The sequence below is a fragment of the Falco biarmicus genome, chromosome 11 (assembly GCF_023638135.1).
Source record: "Falco biarmicus isolate bFalBia1 chromosome 11, bFalBia1.pri, whole genome shotgun sequence".
Lineage (NCBI taxonomy): Eukaryota > Metazoa > Chordata > Aves > Falconiformes > Falconidae > Falco > Falco biarmicus.
The window spans coordinates 16,624,047-16,636,903 of record NC_079298.1 but is presented as its reverse complement, the minus strand read 5'-3'; the positions used below and the strand labels follow the sequence as shown (position 1 = coordinate 16,636,903).

The following is a 12,857-nucleotide window of genomic DNA, read 5'->3' as shown; positions in this document are numbered from 1 at the left end:
CAGAGAGCCCAGAATATACTATATAATACAAAGGTTTACTTCTACAACACTCCCATTTTGCATGGATTGGTGAGGACTGCAAACGCACAAAACATTCTGTTTAACTTGGGTGATTTTAACCTTGCTTGTTTGTTACTCAAAGTGAAGGGAGAAGCAGTTTACTTCAAAATTTACAAAAAGAAGAAAAGAAGCTTCTGTGTGATTGTGAATCAATATGACATGTTTCACCTCAAAACTAATTCTTCATATTGTATGTCACCATATCATCAAAAAGTCTATCACGGAGATATGCCCAGTGCAACAGAAATACCTCAAAGCTGTTCTGATAAATGTCATGAGGGAAAGTCTTACGACAGTGGATTTTTCTTGTAAAATATATAAAAAGCATTACCAAAATCTTATATCTAAAATTTATAATTCAAAGCGTTGTTTTCTCATGCTTGTCACAATAATAACAAATTATGTCATTTTGCAGCTGCAGTTGCCCTAGTGTTTTCCTATCACAGGTTATAACTTGATAACCACCCAGTATTAAAACAGGATATATGACAGGGTAAAACTTGCACTTTAGAAAGGATATGGAATATAATAGAAGAAATTTCCTCTATCCTTTTTTTCTAAAATCTTATCAGATTCCTCCAGGTTCCAACTGCATCATGGCCCTAAAACCCCCAAATTATTGTTCAATTTTGTATTCCTGTTTGAAGTTTTCTAAATGAAATGAATGCTCTTTATAAAAATGTATTTTATCAATGCTAAACAAAATTCCTATACATTTAATTAATGAACAATATTACCTGATGTAAAAGAGATATTGTTCAAACACTGGATGCAATCTATAGCCCTCTGACAGCGGAAGATTTCCATCAATGCCCAAACTTGTTAGTGAGGCTATTCAATCCTAAAGCAATGGTATTCTCTTATTAATGAACACAAGCAGTTTCAACACAGAATTACCATCCTCAGTTCAAAATTGAGTTTAAACAGGTATATCAGCTTTTCAGATTTTTTTTCTTCTGAAGATTCTTATACATTTTCAAGAGACTAGTAGAGATACAATTACACACAGCTAGTAGCTGATTCCGTCTAACCATAATTACATTGATGTACAGTAAAATACATAGGAGCTGCGTTTTTAAGGTAAAATGGCGAATTGGTTTTATTTTGCACCTGTGTCATGTAAGCATCCTCCCAATATTCAGGTACACATATATACACATTACTGTACCCACCCGTCTTTGGGTTATCTAACACAAATTTCCTAGGAAACTATAACCTTCCTTATACTGTGTTTTTAAATGATAAGATTATAAAGCAGTCCAAATATCATGGAACTGCCATGTAAAAATCCCAAATAAACACCCCCCTCCCAAAAAAAAGCCCACCAACACCCTAACACCCTGCCTCCCTGCCTCCACCGTTGTTTCCCAAGGCAGTTCAGCTACTGAGGAAATACCTTGTGTATCAAACTGACTTGAATACAGCATTACTACTTATTCACAATAATTAACCTTGTCATTTGGCCAATCTTGTCTCTGAAAGTCTCCAATTTTTTCATAGGTTACTGGGAAAAAAAGAAAAAAAAAATCTTTAAAGGAATGCGCATTCCTGAAATACTGCCTGCATGTTCAATGGAGATCTGTGCCAGCAGTGAATGCACATGCCGTAATTAAATTAGGTAGCAACAAAGCAGGTGGTTTATATGCTTGCTGTCATTTAAAGTCTCCTCTCTGTATAGACAGAAAATTTTCTTAAAGAAACCCCCCAAACCCTCAAAATATTTTTCTATCTATAAATACTGTTGTTTTGTCCTGATGTCCTTAAAATCACAAATGTAGTAATACTATAAATCACATAAAATTTGGAAAATTACTTTAAGTCCCTGGGCTTCATATTGAACTGCTGTTTTAAGAAAAAAATCAAGATGTTTATACAAAGAACTCAAAGTTATTTTTGCCATCATTGTTGATCTTGTAAATATTTTGTTTGAAATTAGGCAGATTAAACACATCTACATAGACTGTATATGAAACTCTTCTTTTTTTTCTAGAAAACGTCTTCCTCACTTGCCTTTCCCATTAACCTAATAGTTTTCCACAGCGAGCACCACCCTGGGCCTGCTTACGTCAGTGACTTTTATTCCATTAATTTCAATGGAAGCAGGATGTGGTCCAGTAAATTATCCCCCAGCATGGTCTGCTCAATATTACATTAGACCAAGGGAACAGTGAAAAGAAAGCTCCCTATGAATTTAACTCTTCAAAATATTCAATCCTGTGTTTGCAGTGTAAGTTACTGCTATTCTTCTTTAATGTTCTAAACGTTTCTGAAATTATCCAAAAGGCACCCTCGATAGGCAAGGCTGTTAAGGCAACATAGCCCCCATTAAAACTCTTGGAGACATACTAAGTACTGAGAAAAAACACCAATAATCCAGTAAAGTTAATTAGGCGTAATTGTGAAGAATTTTTGATGACCACTGCATAAGTCATTTTAATATTGCTTATAAACCCTTTGGATCACCTGAAAAAGGTAATATTTCTGGATTTGAAAGACTATAGTTGAAATCCTAGAAAACAAATCTAAAAGAAATGTTCTTGCATGTAGCCTGTAGCTTTGCTCTCCTTAGCTCTGTTATTGCTCTACTTTGAATGAAGTCCTGCAGTCATCAGTGTCCTTCTGCTGCTCACCTTCCATGTCTATTATCCATGAGCTTTCCGAAGTCAGCACATATTTGTTTTCTAGGATCTATAATACCTTCCCAAGACCAAGCTTAGTTGGCATTTAATAGGGTAGTCCACTTTTTTGGGGTTGGGTTTTTTTTTTTGTGTGTGTGTGTCATGAGATGCCACGGTCCCACAGCAAACTGGGATTGCTAAATTGCCAGACAGACACACGCAAATGATATTTGAAAAAGTGGACCTTGTTACCAAGATTTGTAAAGTGTCTGGGGCCTGGTCTCTGCAATGCCGCATGCCAAACAGGATTTTTCATATTCTCATGCCTTGCTTTTGAACTTGGATCAACACCACATTTTTTCCTTCCCATCAAAATGCCACTTAAACTAATTTGGTTTTACTTTAGCATTCTTTCAGATCCAAACCGTACACCTTCTCTGCTGTATTCTCATGAATACCAAAGCTGTAGAATAAATATTGTTGATGTGTGTTGGAAAAGTGCTTTTGTACTTAGATACCTCATTAAATTACATTCAATTTTAGTTATAATGAGTGTAATCCATTTGCTACTGTTGACCTCAATTCCCCTGAGCAAAGCTGCAGTTCTGATTTGGTATTTGCATCTCTGAGTCAACTAAGATTCAAAATCACGTCAGACTTCAAATCTGAAAAGTGTCCTGATCCAGTGTTGCGCTGGGGGTTGTGACTAAGTTATATTGCAGAAATGGATTCCTACAACAGTACGGCTCTTGGTGTACTTTAATCTTGCCACTGTCCTAGCTTACATGACACTTTACTTATCCGTAACCTATCTCTGTAAACACCTTATGAGAACACTGACCATTCAGGAAGCAGAAGCACCTTTCTAAAACTCACCCTTGTGCGTCTTTTCTGAAATCATATTTCTTCTCCCTGTCTCACACCTTAATCATTCATCTTCTGCAATAAATTGTTATTTCTCTCCCAGTTAGAATTCTTTCCTGTCATTCATCATGTTATGAGTACCTTTTGCCTGAGAACAGGAACAAAATCCCAGTAGACTCTGGAAGCTGTTAATTCTTTTCCTTTCTCACGATGTAGAAAATAGAGAACGCCACTCAGAGTGTCGTCTTCTTTGGGAGAGTTTCACTGATTTGTTTATTTCAGACTTTTGGGGTGCTTTGGGAGAAATGGACTATTTTCAAAGTTGGAATTATCAGTATTGTGAGTGTCATTCTCAGTTTGATAATCAGAATGTCTGGATAAGGAAGTTTTTGAAAGTTTTGGTCTGAAAATTATTTAATAGACAACAGGGACCTCGGAAGATTCTGCAAACAGTTTTATTGAGTCATTGCAGATGATCATCTGTACAGTTCAAAGCATGAGTTTATGATTTCATTTGACCTTTGATCAAGCTAGCCGGATCCCCATGCTCACAACGACAGCACACACAGAGGCTCTGCAGAGGTGAAGTAGTTTTAAAACTCTACGAATAGTTCCTTTTTCATGTATCATTGGAGGCATGGGATTAGCTCTGTAAAACTGATCATGTGAATTTGCAGGTACAAAAATGGTAACTTGCACAGCAATTGCTAAGAGGTAAAGAACAAGCCATGTGTCTTGCTCATCTGTTTGGTAAGATCTTCGGGATAACTAAGAAAAAACAATATACTTGGAGACTCAGTCAGTCAGTAGAACAAACCATAAGTTTGTTGTCTGGGACTGCTAAGAAATACCGCAGAAGGTCTTCAAAAGCAGGACAGGAAAAAAAACCTGTCAGTTGAGCTATATTGATCCTGCTTTAGTGTTAGGAAATGAAGTGGCTGACTTCTTCACATCCTTTTTGAGCTGTTTTCTGATTCTAAAATTCCCAGATGCATCCTCAGGGTGACTCTCAGCCTGCATTTTTTTTTTTTTTTTTTTGGAGGGTAGCAAAAATGTTATCAAATACTACCATAGCAGAACATGCACTTGTCTCAATCCTTTATTCCAAGTGAATATCCAATTAAACTATTCACTTCAGTATCCTGCTGGTTTTCTCATTTGTTGACTCACACAGGATGAGGGCAGGAGAGTGATGCTGAACACCTGATTACATCCTTGGCAATGGGAAAACTATATAGACAAACACCAAGAGTGCCAGCTCAGCATTCAAAACATATAAATAAAATAGCAGAGGCCAAACTAAGCTTTTACTTTACTGTTTTCTTCAATCGGCAAATGCAAATATATTTCTCTGTAATTTATGTTTTGACAGACGATAATGAATGTGAAAATGCTACTCAGCCTTGTGGAGAGCATGCCAATTGCACAAACACGGTGGGAAGTTATTTCTGCATGTGTATGCCTGGCTTCAAATCCAGCAATGGTCAACAAACTTTTGTACCTAATGATGGAACCTCCTGCGTGGGTAAGTTATTAATGTCTGCCAACTAGCTTTACATTGTCACTCTTCTCTTATTGCTTCTGTTAATTACAGAAAGCCTAGCCAAAAGCTTACAGATTTAAAGTCTGGAGTACGGATATAAAATTCCCACAATTTGGACTGGTACAGACTTAATACTCCAGTTCAGGCCCACACTTCTCACTCATAACACAGCTGCTGCCATTGCTTTCGGTAGCACTTCAATCTTGACTCTGCTTGCAATATTTTTATTCCATGTGTCACAGTTTTAGACAATGAATATATAGTTAAGATAACGCAGAAATCCCCAATCCACCTATTCATGACATTGCTTCACTGATCTGTGAGCAAGGCGGTCATATTCTTAAAACAAAGGAGATTGACAAAGTATTCTGCATTCACATCGTTCTGGCACAACAAAATCCCCTATACATTTGACCTACTATGCTCCAAATACCTTTTGTTTGGGGGCTTTAGTTGGGATATTTTGGGTAATTTTTCAAGTCTGATCAAAAGCAATGAGGAAGACCAGTAGTTATCCTACCTCCTGTGCCATCCATCAGCCTCTGTTCCTGTAGCAGCTGGATGGAACATGTTTAAGATTAGAGTGGAGGAAAAGTTACAGGGAAAAATGTTATTTCTGAACAGCTATGCAATCCTTTAGGATTTCGCTTGAATGGAAGAACTGTAACTGTTCCTCTTTTTTCAAACTCCTGGTAATTTTCTCTGTATGTTGCAACGGTCCTCAGGGAATGGGAAAATGAGAAATAAATCTATTGCCCTTTACACCTTTATGCTGACTGTGTCTCATTCCAGATATGTCTCCTGTGAGCTTGCGAGTGCTGACAACCTCTCCTCTTACTGCTCTTAATATCAACAGAATGGCTGCATATTAAGCCAGAAAGTGATCTAATCAACATTTCTTGCCCATTGCTCACATCCATCTAAAAGAGCTCTGCTTTATCCAGCTGCTATGAATCGTTCTTAAATTAGCTGGGATTGAGACTGTTAGCACATTGAGCTGTAAATATTCTCACGGTTTCTGGTCCAGGCTTTGATTTTTACATTATGACATTTCCTCAGCTTCAGAAGTTTTGTCTTCAAAGTTATTTCTCTGACTGTTCTTGTATCACTTAGCTTGCTAATTTCCTTTTCTTTTTCTTTTTTCCTTTTGCCCTCTTTTCTTTACTGGGCAAACTGATCTTTTTTTATCCTCTATTGGGGGTTAGTTTACCACTTTCCTTCATTTTTCAAATCCATATGGGAGGAGCTGAGAGCTTCCAAAACTCACACTGAAATAAAAATTTACCTGTGGGCACCTTTTCTCATTAAACAAGTGTACCAATTACTTTACCAAGCAGAGAGTCCTAAAGACAACCTTTTGATCCACAATTAATTTTCTACTTTATCTGTTAGGGAAACCATAATAGGATATTTTGTACCCAATGGATCTGCTGCTACAAGTAGTAGATACAAGTTGCACACGAGCAGCTGACAGTACTGTATTCAGGGCATACCACACACAGCGGAAGCAAACACCAAAGTTATCGTTAATTCAGTGCAAGTTACCCAGGACAAACCGGAGGACAGAGCTACCAAGTATCCATCCTACCCAAGTTTATAGGGCCCCCAAATATTTTCAAATTCTGCAAAGTCTTAAGTTTTCTTTTTAAGGTAGGTGTGTAGTTCATATGGCAGTAACTTTAATAATAATGATAATGATTGCATTTTGGAGAGTATGGCAGTAAGCAACCTATTTGTTTATGCCATCAAATCTGTCTGGAGTTCCCAATGGTGCGAGCATGGTACAGCACCGCATGTGTGTGTGAAGTCCATGTGCATGTGCATGCGTGTACCTCCCCTCTTCGGACACTACACTAAACTTCTGTATACAAAGTGATTATAACTCTTAAAGTAGTGGATCAAAACAAAACTTCGGACAATGGCTTCGGGAACCGTCAGTTCACCCTTAATCCAACGAGAATGTTGAGTTTTAAGTTGAAGGTCAGCATTATTGCACCCATGTTATCAGGCAGATTTGGTGAAGAGGTGACAATGAAACATGCAGCTTGAGGAGGAACTGGAGGATAGGAAGGGAGAGAGAGAGAAAGAGAAGGAGAAAGGAAATGGAGAAGAAAAAGAGGAATGCAGAGATGTGATATTTCTGAAGATGATATTTTTCTGCTGTCCTGAATACGAGTTATTAAAATCTATTTACTGTGTAAAAGCCATGCTTTTTCCTTAGACTTCACATTTTATTGAATGTTTGGCTGCAGATAAAAAGGTGAAATATAAACCTATTTTTTTTCATCCCAGTCAACAGAGTAAAAATGTGAAAATGGCCATCTGTAAAATGAAAGTGACATCCGTGCCACTCTGCCTTTTCCAGGAACATGCTGTTAGTTTTCTTCAGGTATTTCTGTGAGCACTGGGATGGCACCCATTCTTCATCACACCTTTTTCTGTGACAGAGGAGCTGTACAGTGGATGGGATACAGCATTATGCCACATTGCTGACTTCTCTTTTACCTGTGGCATTCGTAGGCTTTTTCATTTCTACTTTGTGTATGCTGCTGCCTTCCGCAGTATGGAGACACGGGGAGGGAACATCTAGTCCTTTGCAACTGGACTTTTCAATCACTTGCAAGCTACTAATAAGCAGAAGGTATAATGTAGACATCAAGCTGTCTTGACTGACTGGTGAAGAATCAAAGCGATGTAGGTACAATCCAGTAATTGGCAAGAATGAACATAATAACTGTTCTCAGTACTTTTAATTTAATTGGAATTTCCTTGCCTGCTGCAGTAAATGAGGAGTGACAAAGCACAGAAATAAAATAAAAGGTTATAAATCTATTTTCACACTAGCCTAAGTGGTATTGGTGATATTTTTCTGATCGGAGCTATTATAAAAGCTTCAAAGTTCAGCTCCGGGATTTGTTTTGAATATTTACTAAAAAGCTAGGGCTTTTTGCAGAGCTGCGCCAAATGCTTTTCTGTTTAAAAAGCTGCTGTTCTTCAACCTTTGCTCAGGAATGTTGTCTGTGAAGATTGCTCTCGCAAGCCTTGGCAGCCCAGTCCCGCTCCCATAGTAGATCAAGGAGGACAGTTTGAGATCCTCGCCCCAAAGCTAAAGTAAAATTGGATTGCTGAAAGCACTGACAAGCTGTTGTCCTTGTGTGGTCCAACAATTGCATATTTGGTTAAAAAGGCATAACTACAAAATATAAAGAAACAAAAACCTACAGCTACTGCACACAGTATTTCAAAGCAGAAACTTAAAAGCAGTATTCTTGTAACTGTCACAAATTGTTGGCTACCCCTGACAATCTCATTGATTTAAAAGGGATACGAAACTGATTAGTAGCTTGCAAGATCAGGCATATTGCCTTTTAATTTTGTCATCCAGGAGATTTTTTTTCTCCAGGAAACAGTAAATTAGATAAGTGTGATATGGATTCATTCCATATGGACAACTCAACTGCAGAAAGTCTATTTGCATATACTCGACAGGGTGTCTCTATCAGACTTTAAATAGCCATCCTTTTGCCAGAGATGTGCCTTGGTGCTGGAGTTTCTGCTGTTGTTTTTGATAATCCTGAGTTCTCATTAAAATCTCCATTACACTTAATATCTGACATAATTACAAAGGGAAGCATAATTTGTGTGACTGCCCAATAATGACAAGTAATTGATATACCTAACTAAAGGTTCATGAAAAGCAAAATATCATAATTTTGAAATATTTGCATCAGTAAATCACATGGAAACCTGATACTTAGCAATGGTCGTCTGGAAAGTATTCAAATACTTATTTGTAAGTCATTCTAAGTTTTAGCAAAGCTTGTTGTCATTTGCTGGTGTGTTAGCACTGCATTATATGTCGAGTACCTTGTTAAGATGTACGTGTCCTTCTCCATGTAGCTGACAAGGCCAAAGAAATCTTTGGTATAAGGTTGATGGGTGTTCCTCATATGCGAACTGTTATTATCACGGTTTTCACTCTTGCCACTTCAGTTCATTCAAAGTTTTTCTGTCTTCCACAGAGTCACACAACAGGGCACTGGCAGGCACCCACTTGTTTCAAAATAAGCTTTATAATGTCCTGATGTGAGAGGTTATTTAAATGGCAAGAGTAAGAACTTTAGCCTTATGTCTTTAAATGACAGCATTTAATTATGAGTAGCACTATATCTTGCTTTTTCCCCCCCTTTTCTTCACTTTTGCCAGATTCATTGAAGTATAACGTGGTTAGCTCCATGACTATGAATACTGAGGTCACAGAAGCAACACAAATACAGATAATGCAAAACTCGGTTCATTAAAGAGAAACATTTGCAGTTTGGGGCATTAAATATGGGAACAAACTATTGCGCTAACGCAGATGATTATAATTTAACCTTGTACTTCAAACTTCAGTGTTTGTACCAGCCCATTCAAACATACAACCTCCTTGGCGGTTCTCCCTGAAGAGCAGAGGTGGTTGTGCTGGGGGGGTGGGGGGTGGGCAACGCACCTCCAGCCCCATCTCTCCTTCCCATCTGCACTGTGCCCACTCTGAATGGCTTTTCAATGGCAGCTTCTGAACCTCAGGCTTAAAACACAGCATTTCAGGTGCAAATTAGATCCACTGCTCAGCGAGGAAAATAGGGGGAAGAAGGTGAGATGGGACCTCAACCATCTTCTTGAAACCCAGGGAGACCTCTAGGATTATAAGCTGGGGAATTATGCACAGAACAGCAACGATCATGTGAATGCAGAAACTGTTGGGGTACTCCATTAAAAGTTTAAATGCATTTTACAGTTTCCCTGTATTAAAGAAAAAAAGCCAACAAAAAAAAAAAAAACAACAACAAAAAAAACCCAACTCAACAGAAAAACCCATTCAGCTAATTATTTATGGAGGCTTTCTTGCCATTAGTAAAGAAAGTTCTATGAAGTTACCAAAAATGCTGTCCAAATAGGCAGATGGCTCCTAGGTATCCTTCAGACATCTTTCTGTATTCCCCAGATGTATCCACAGTATGCAGTACATTTTTCCAATTTTCCACAATTTCCATTTTTTTAGCAACCTTATTTCATGTATATTATTGCTCATTTTTGTTCCACTCTTTTTTTGAAACTCACTAACAATCTCATATCAAAATAAAAGTGCAAAAGTAGTTTCCATATACCAATAGTCATTTCCAGCCCCCTACAGCTGCTTTCTGTCCGCCTGTTCTTAACACCCATCTGGCTGCACAAAGGTCTCCTATCAGCTCAGGTGTAGTTCTCCTCCACTAACCAGTTAATCAGTTCTCCTTTCACCAATATCTTAATTTCTTTCCCAAATTCAGTGTCGTGCCAGTTCTTAACTTAGGTTTGCCATCCTCTCTGGTTCATCCCTTCCCTGCTCCACCTTTACTTTCCTTCAGTTCAGTTCTCAGGCTGTTCCTTTAAATCTACTCATGTATCAATACTTCATTTTTCAACTCTTTTCATCAGCTATACCTGTCCCAAAGCTGTTCACTTTTTTCTCCTTTCCAGCGCAGCACTTCACAGTCCATTACTTCATTCTTCAGAATTATTTGGTATTGTTCCCAGTTTACTTTCTCTGTTGAGTTATTTGATCTTTATCCTCAGCCAACCAAATAATGCAAAATAATCTCTACTTCAGCCAGGGAGTTAGTACCCAGCTCTACTAAATTGATCGATTCATGGATTCCCTTACCGGAATCCAACAGTTTTACTATTAGACCATGCCCCACCCAGTTACTGAACCTGTCTGCCTAATGGCAAATTATTTAGAAGCACAAAAGCCATTTTAGGCAAAGGCAATTTAAATCTGGGTTTTAAAAAAGGCATGCCAAGCACCTTAAAGGGCACAGAGCTTAAATCTTATAACGAGATGGATAGAGTGATCTTTTGCAGCATCTTTTTAAAGCCGTGACTTAAAAGAAACAGCTGCAGTTTTCTTTCTCTTGTCTAACTGAATCATAAGGCTGAGAAAATCTATTTAGTCTAATCTCTGGAAAATAGGTTTCAGATGATTTGCATCATGCCAAGCATTTTGTTATGATAGAATTAATATTTACACTCATGGTTTTAAAACATGAACAATGCAGTATTATGTAGTAATAAAAGTGGTGGTATAAAAGTATGATCAATTAAGATTTATCCTTCTAATCCCCAAGTATTATAATTGGCAGGTGCTTTGCCATTAACTTTGCCTTTTTAGGTTTTGCTTTTTGTTATTCCATGGAATTTTACTATGGAACTGCTTGCAGTGTGCAGGGCCATTATCAACAAAGCAGAAAGGTGTTAGTCTGTAAATACTTAATAAAAAATTCAATTTCTCATGATATTTGCAGATTTAGATGAGTGCAGCAATGAAGGAGCTGTTGCCTGTGGAGATCATGCAAAATGTGAAAACGTGGATGGAGGGTTTAACTGCTCCTGTAAGGAAGGTTATCAACCATCCACAGGAAAATTGCAGTTTAAGCCAAATGATGGCACTTCCTGCCAAGGTACATGATATTATAAAGGTTTATGTGTTATTATAGAGCTACATCTTCTGAGAAACTCACCAGTGCCTCTTTATCTTTGGTTAGATTAATCAGCACGACACGAAAGAGAGGCAAGGCAGTGGCATCTACATTTCCTGAGAATATAATCATTTTGTACATGTATTTTGCAAATCAGTGTGATGAAATCCATTCAAAATAATGGTTACTGCCTCATAGTTGTCAGATGTGTACTCCTCTCTGTAAATTTGAGCTGTCTCTTAACCTCACCTGTAAACGTCCCAAGGAAAGGGGCCAAAGTCACTACCTGAGTAAAACAAAAGCTCAGAGTCCAATCCGGTGCTGTAACTTTGGCCAAAACAAAGTCTTAGTAGTTGGAAGTTTGAGAATGGAGTCATGTGTCTTATGTGCATAAATTCAGAATGCTGGTGGTTTGGGAATTACTTTGACAAGAGCTCTTACAATGAGTATATATTGAATATTGATTAAACTGCAATATATAATTAGTTTCTTTTTTATTTCTACAGAAAATCTGAAGGCCAAGTGTGAGTTATACAAAGACTGTATAACTGAACATATTAATAGAACTTTAGCTGGAGTAAGTAGCATTGGTTTATAGATTAATTTCCAAATCCTGTAATTGTTTCTGTTTGAAACTGTTATTTCGATTATAATGGTTCTTAAGGAGCTTTTAACGAATGCTTCGAGCATACAATTGAACTTAAGCATGTTTACAGAAGTCTTTTTAATAATTTCAAATTATTTGAACTGGATTGTATGTTCAAATCATGATAATAACTTGCTGGGAATCAGTGTGTTCTGTTTCCAGCAAAGGGAGTCATGATGCATGAAAAATTCAGAAGTGTGGTAATCACTCAGCTGTTCCTGTAATTTCTGAAGTTACACACTGCTGCATTTACTGATGTGCAATTATTTGCTTGTTCAGAGTGAAAGGCAGCAAGATAGCTTACAAAAGTAATGTCAACAAGTGACAAAATAGAAAATGGAGCAATAACATCCTAGTACGCTAGTGTATTTACTTCTCAAAGCATAGTATGTAAAGTGGTACAGAATTTATAGACTCAAAGACTCCGGACTCCAGATTTTTTTTCACCAGAAGCAGAGATTCCTGAAGCAAATTGAAAAAATATTAATGAATTCACTATTCATTAGTCTACAGCGATAGTACTGTCTAATTTAAAAGGATAAATGAAACATAAGCATAAATAAATTAAAACAAATTGTATATGTTTGCATTTTATATTAAGCAGTTTGCCAAACTTATGAGACTCA

At 37.5% G+C, this 12,857-nt stretch overlaps 1 protein-coding gene across 3 annotated transcripts in view; it reads left to right on the top strand.

The window, feature by feature from the left end:
- ADGRL4 (adhesion G protein-coupled receptor L4) overlaps positions 1–12,857 on the top strand; it is a 76,887-nt gene that overhangs the window by 34,978 nt on the left and 29,052 nt on the right. For 2 of the 3 annotated variants that reach the window (XM_056356097.1, XM_056356096.1), the window contains 3 exons: positions 4,915–5,067; positions 11,412–11,567; positions 12,092–12,162. In XM_056356097.1, the coding sequence (XP_056212072.1) occupies positions 4,915–5,067; positions 11,412–11,567; positions 12,092–12,162 (380 nt within the window). The remainder of the gene's footprint in view (positions 1–4,914; positions 5,068–11,411; positions 11,568–12,091; positions 12,163–12,857) is intronic. The other variant, XM_056356098.1, reaches the window with a different exon arrangement.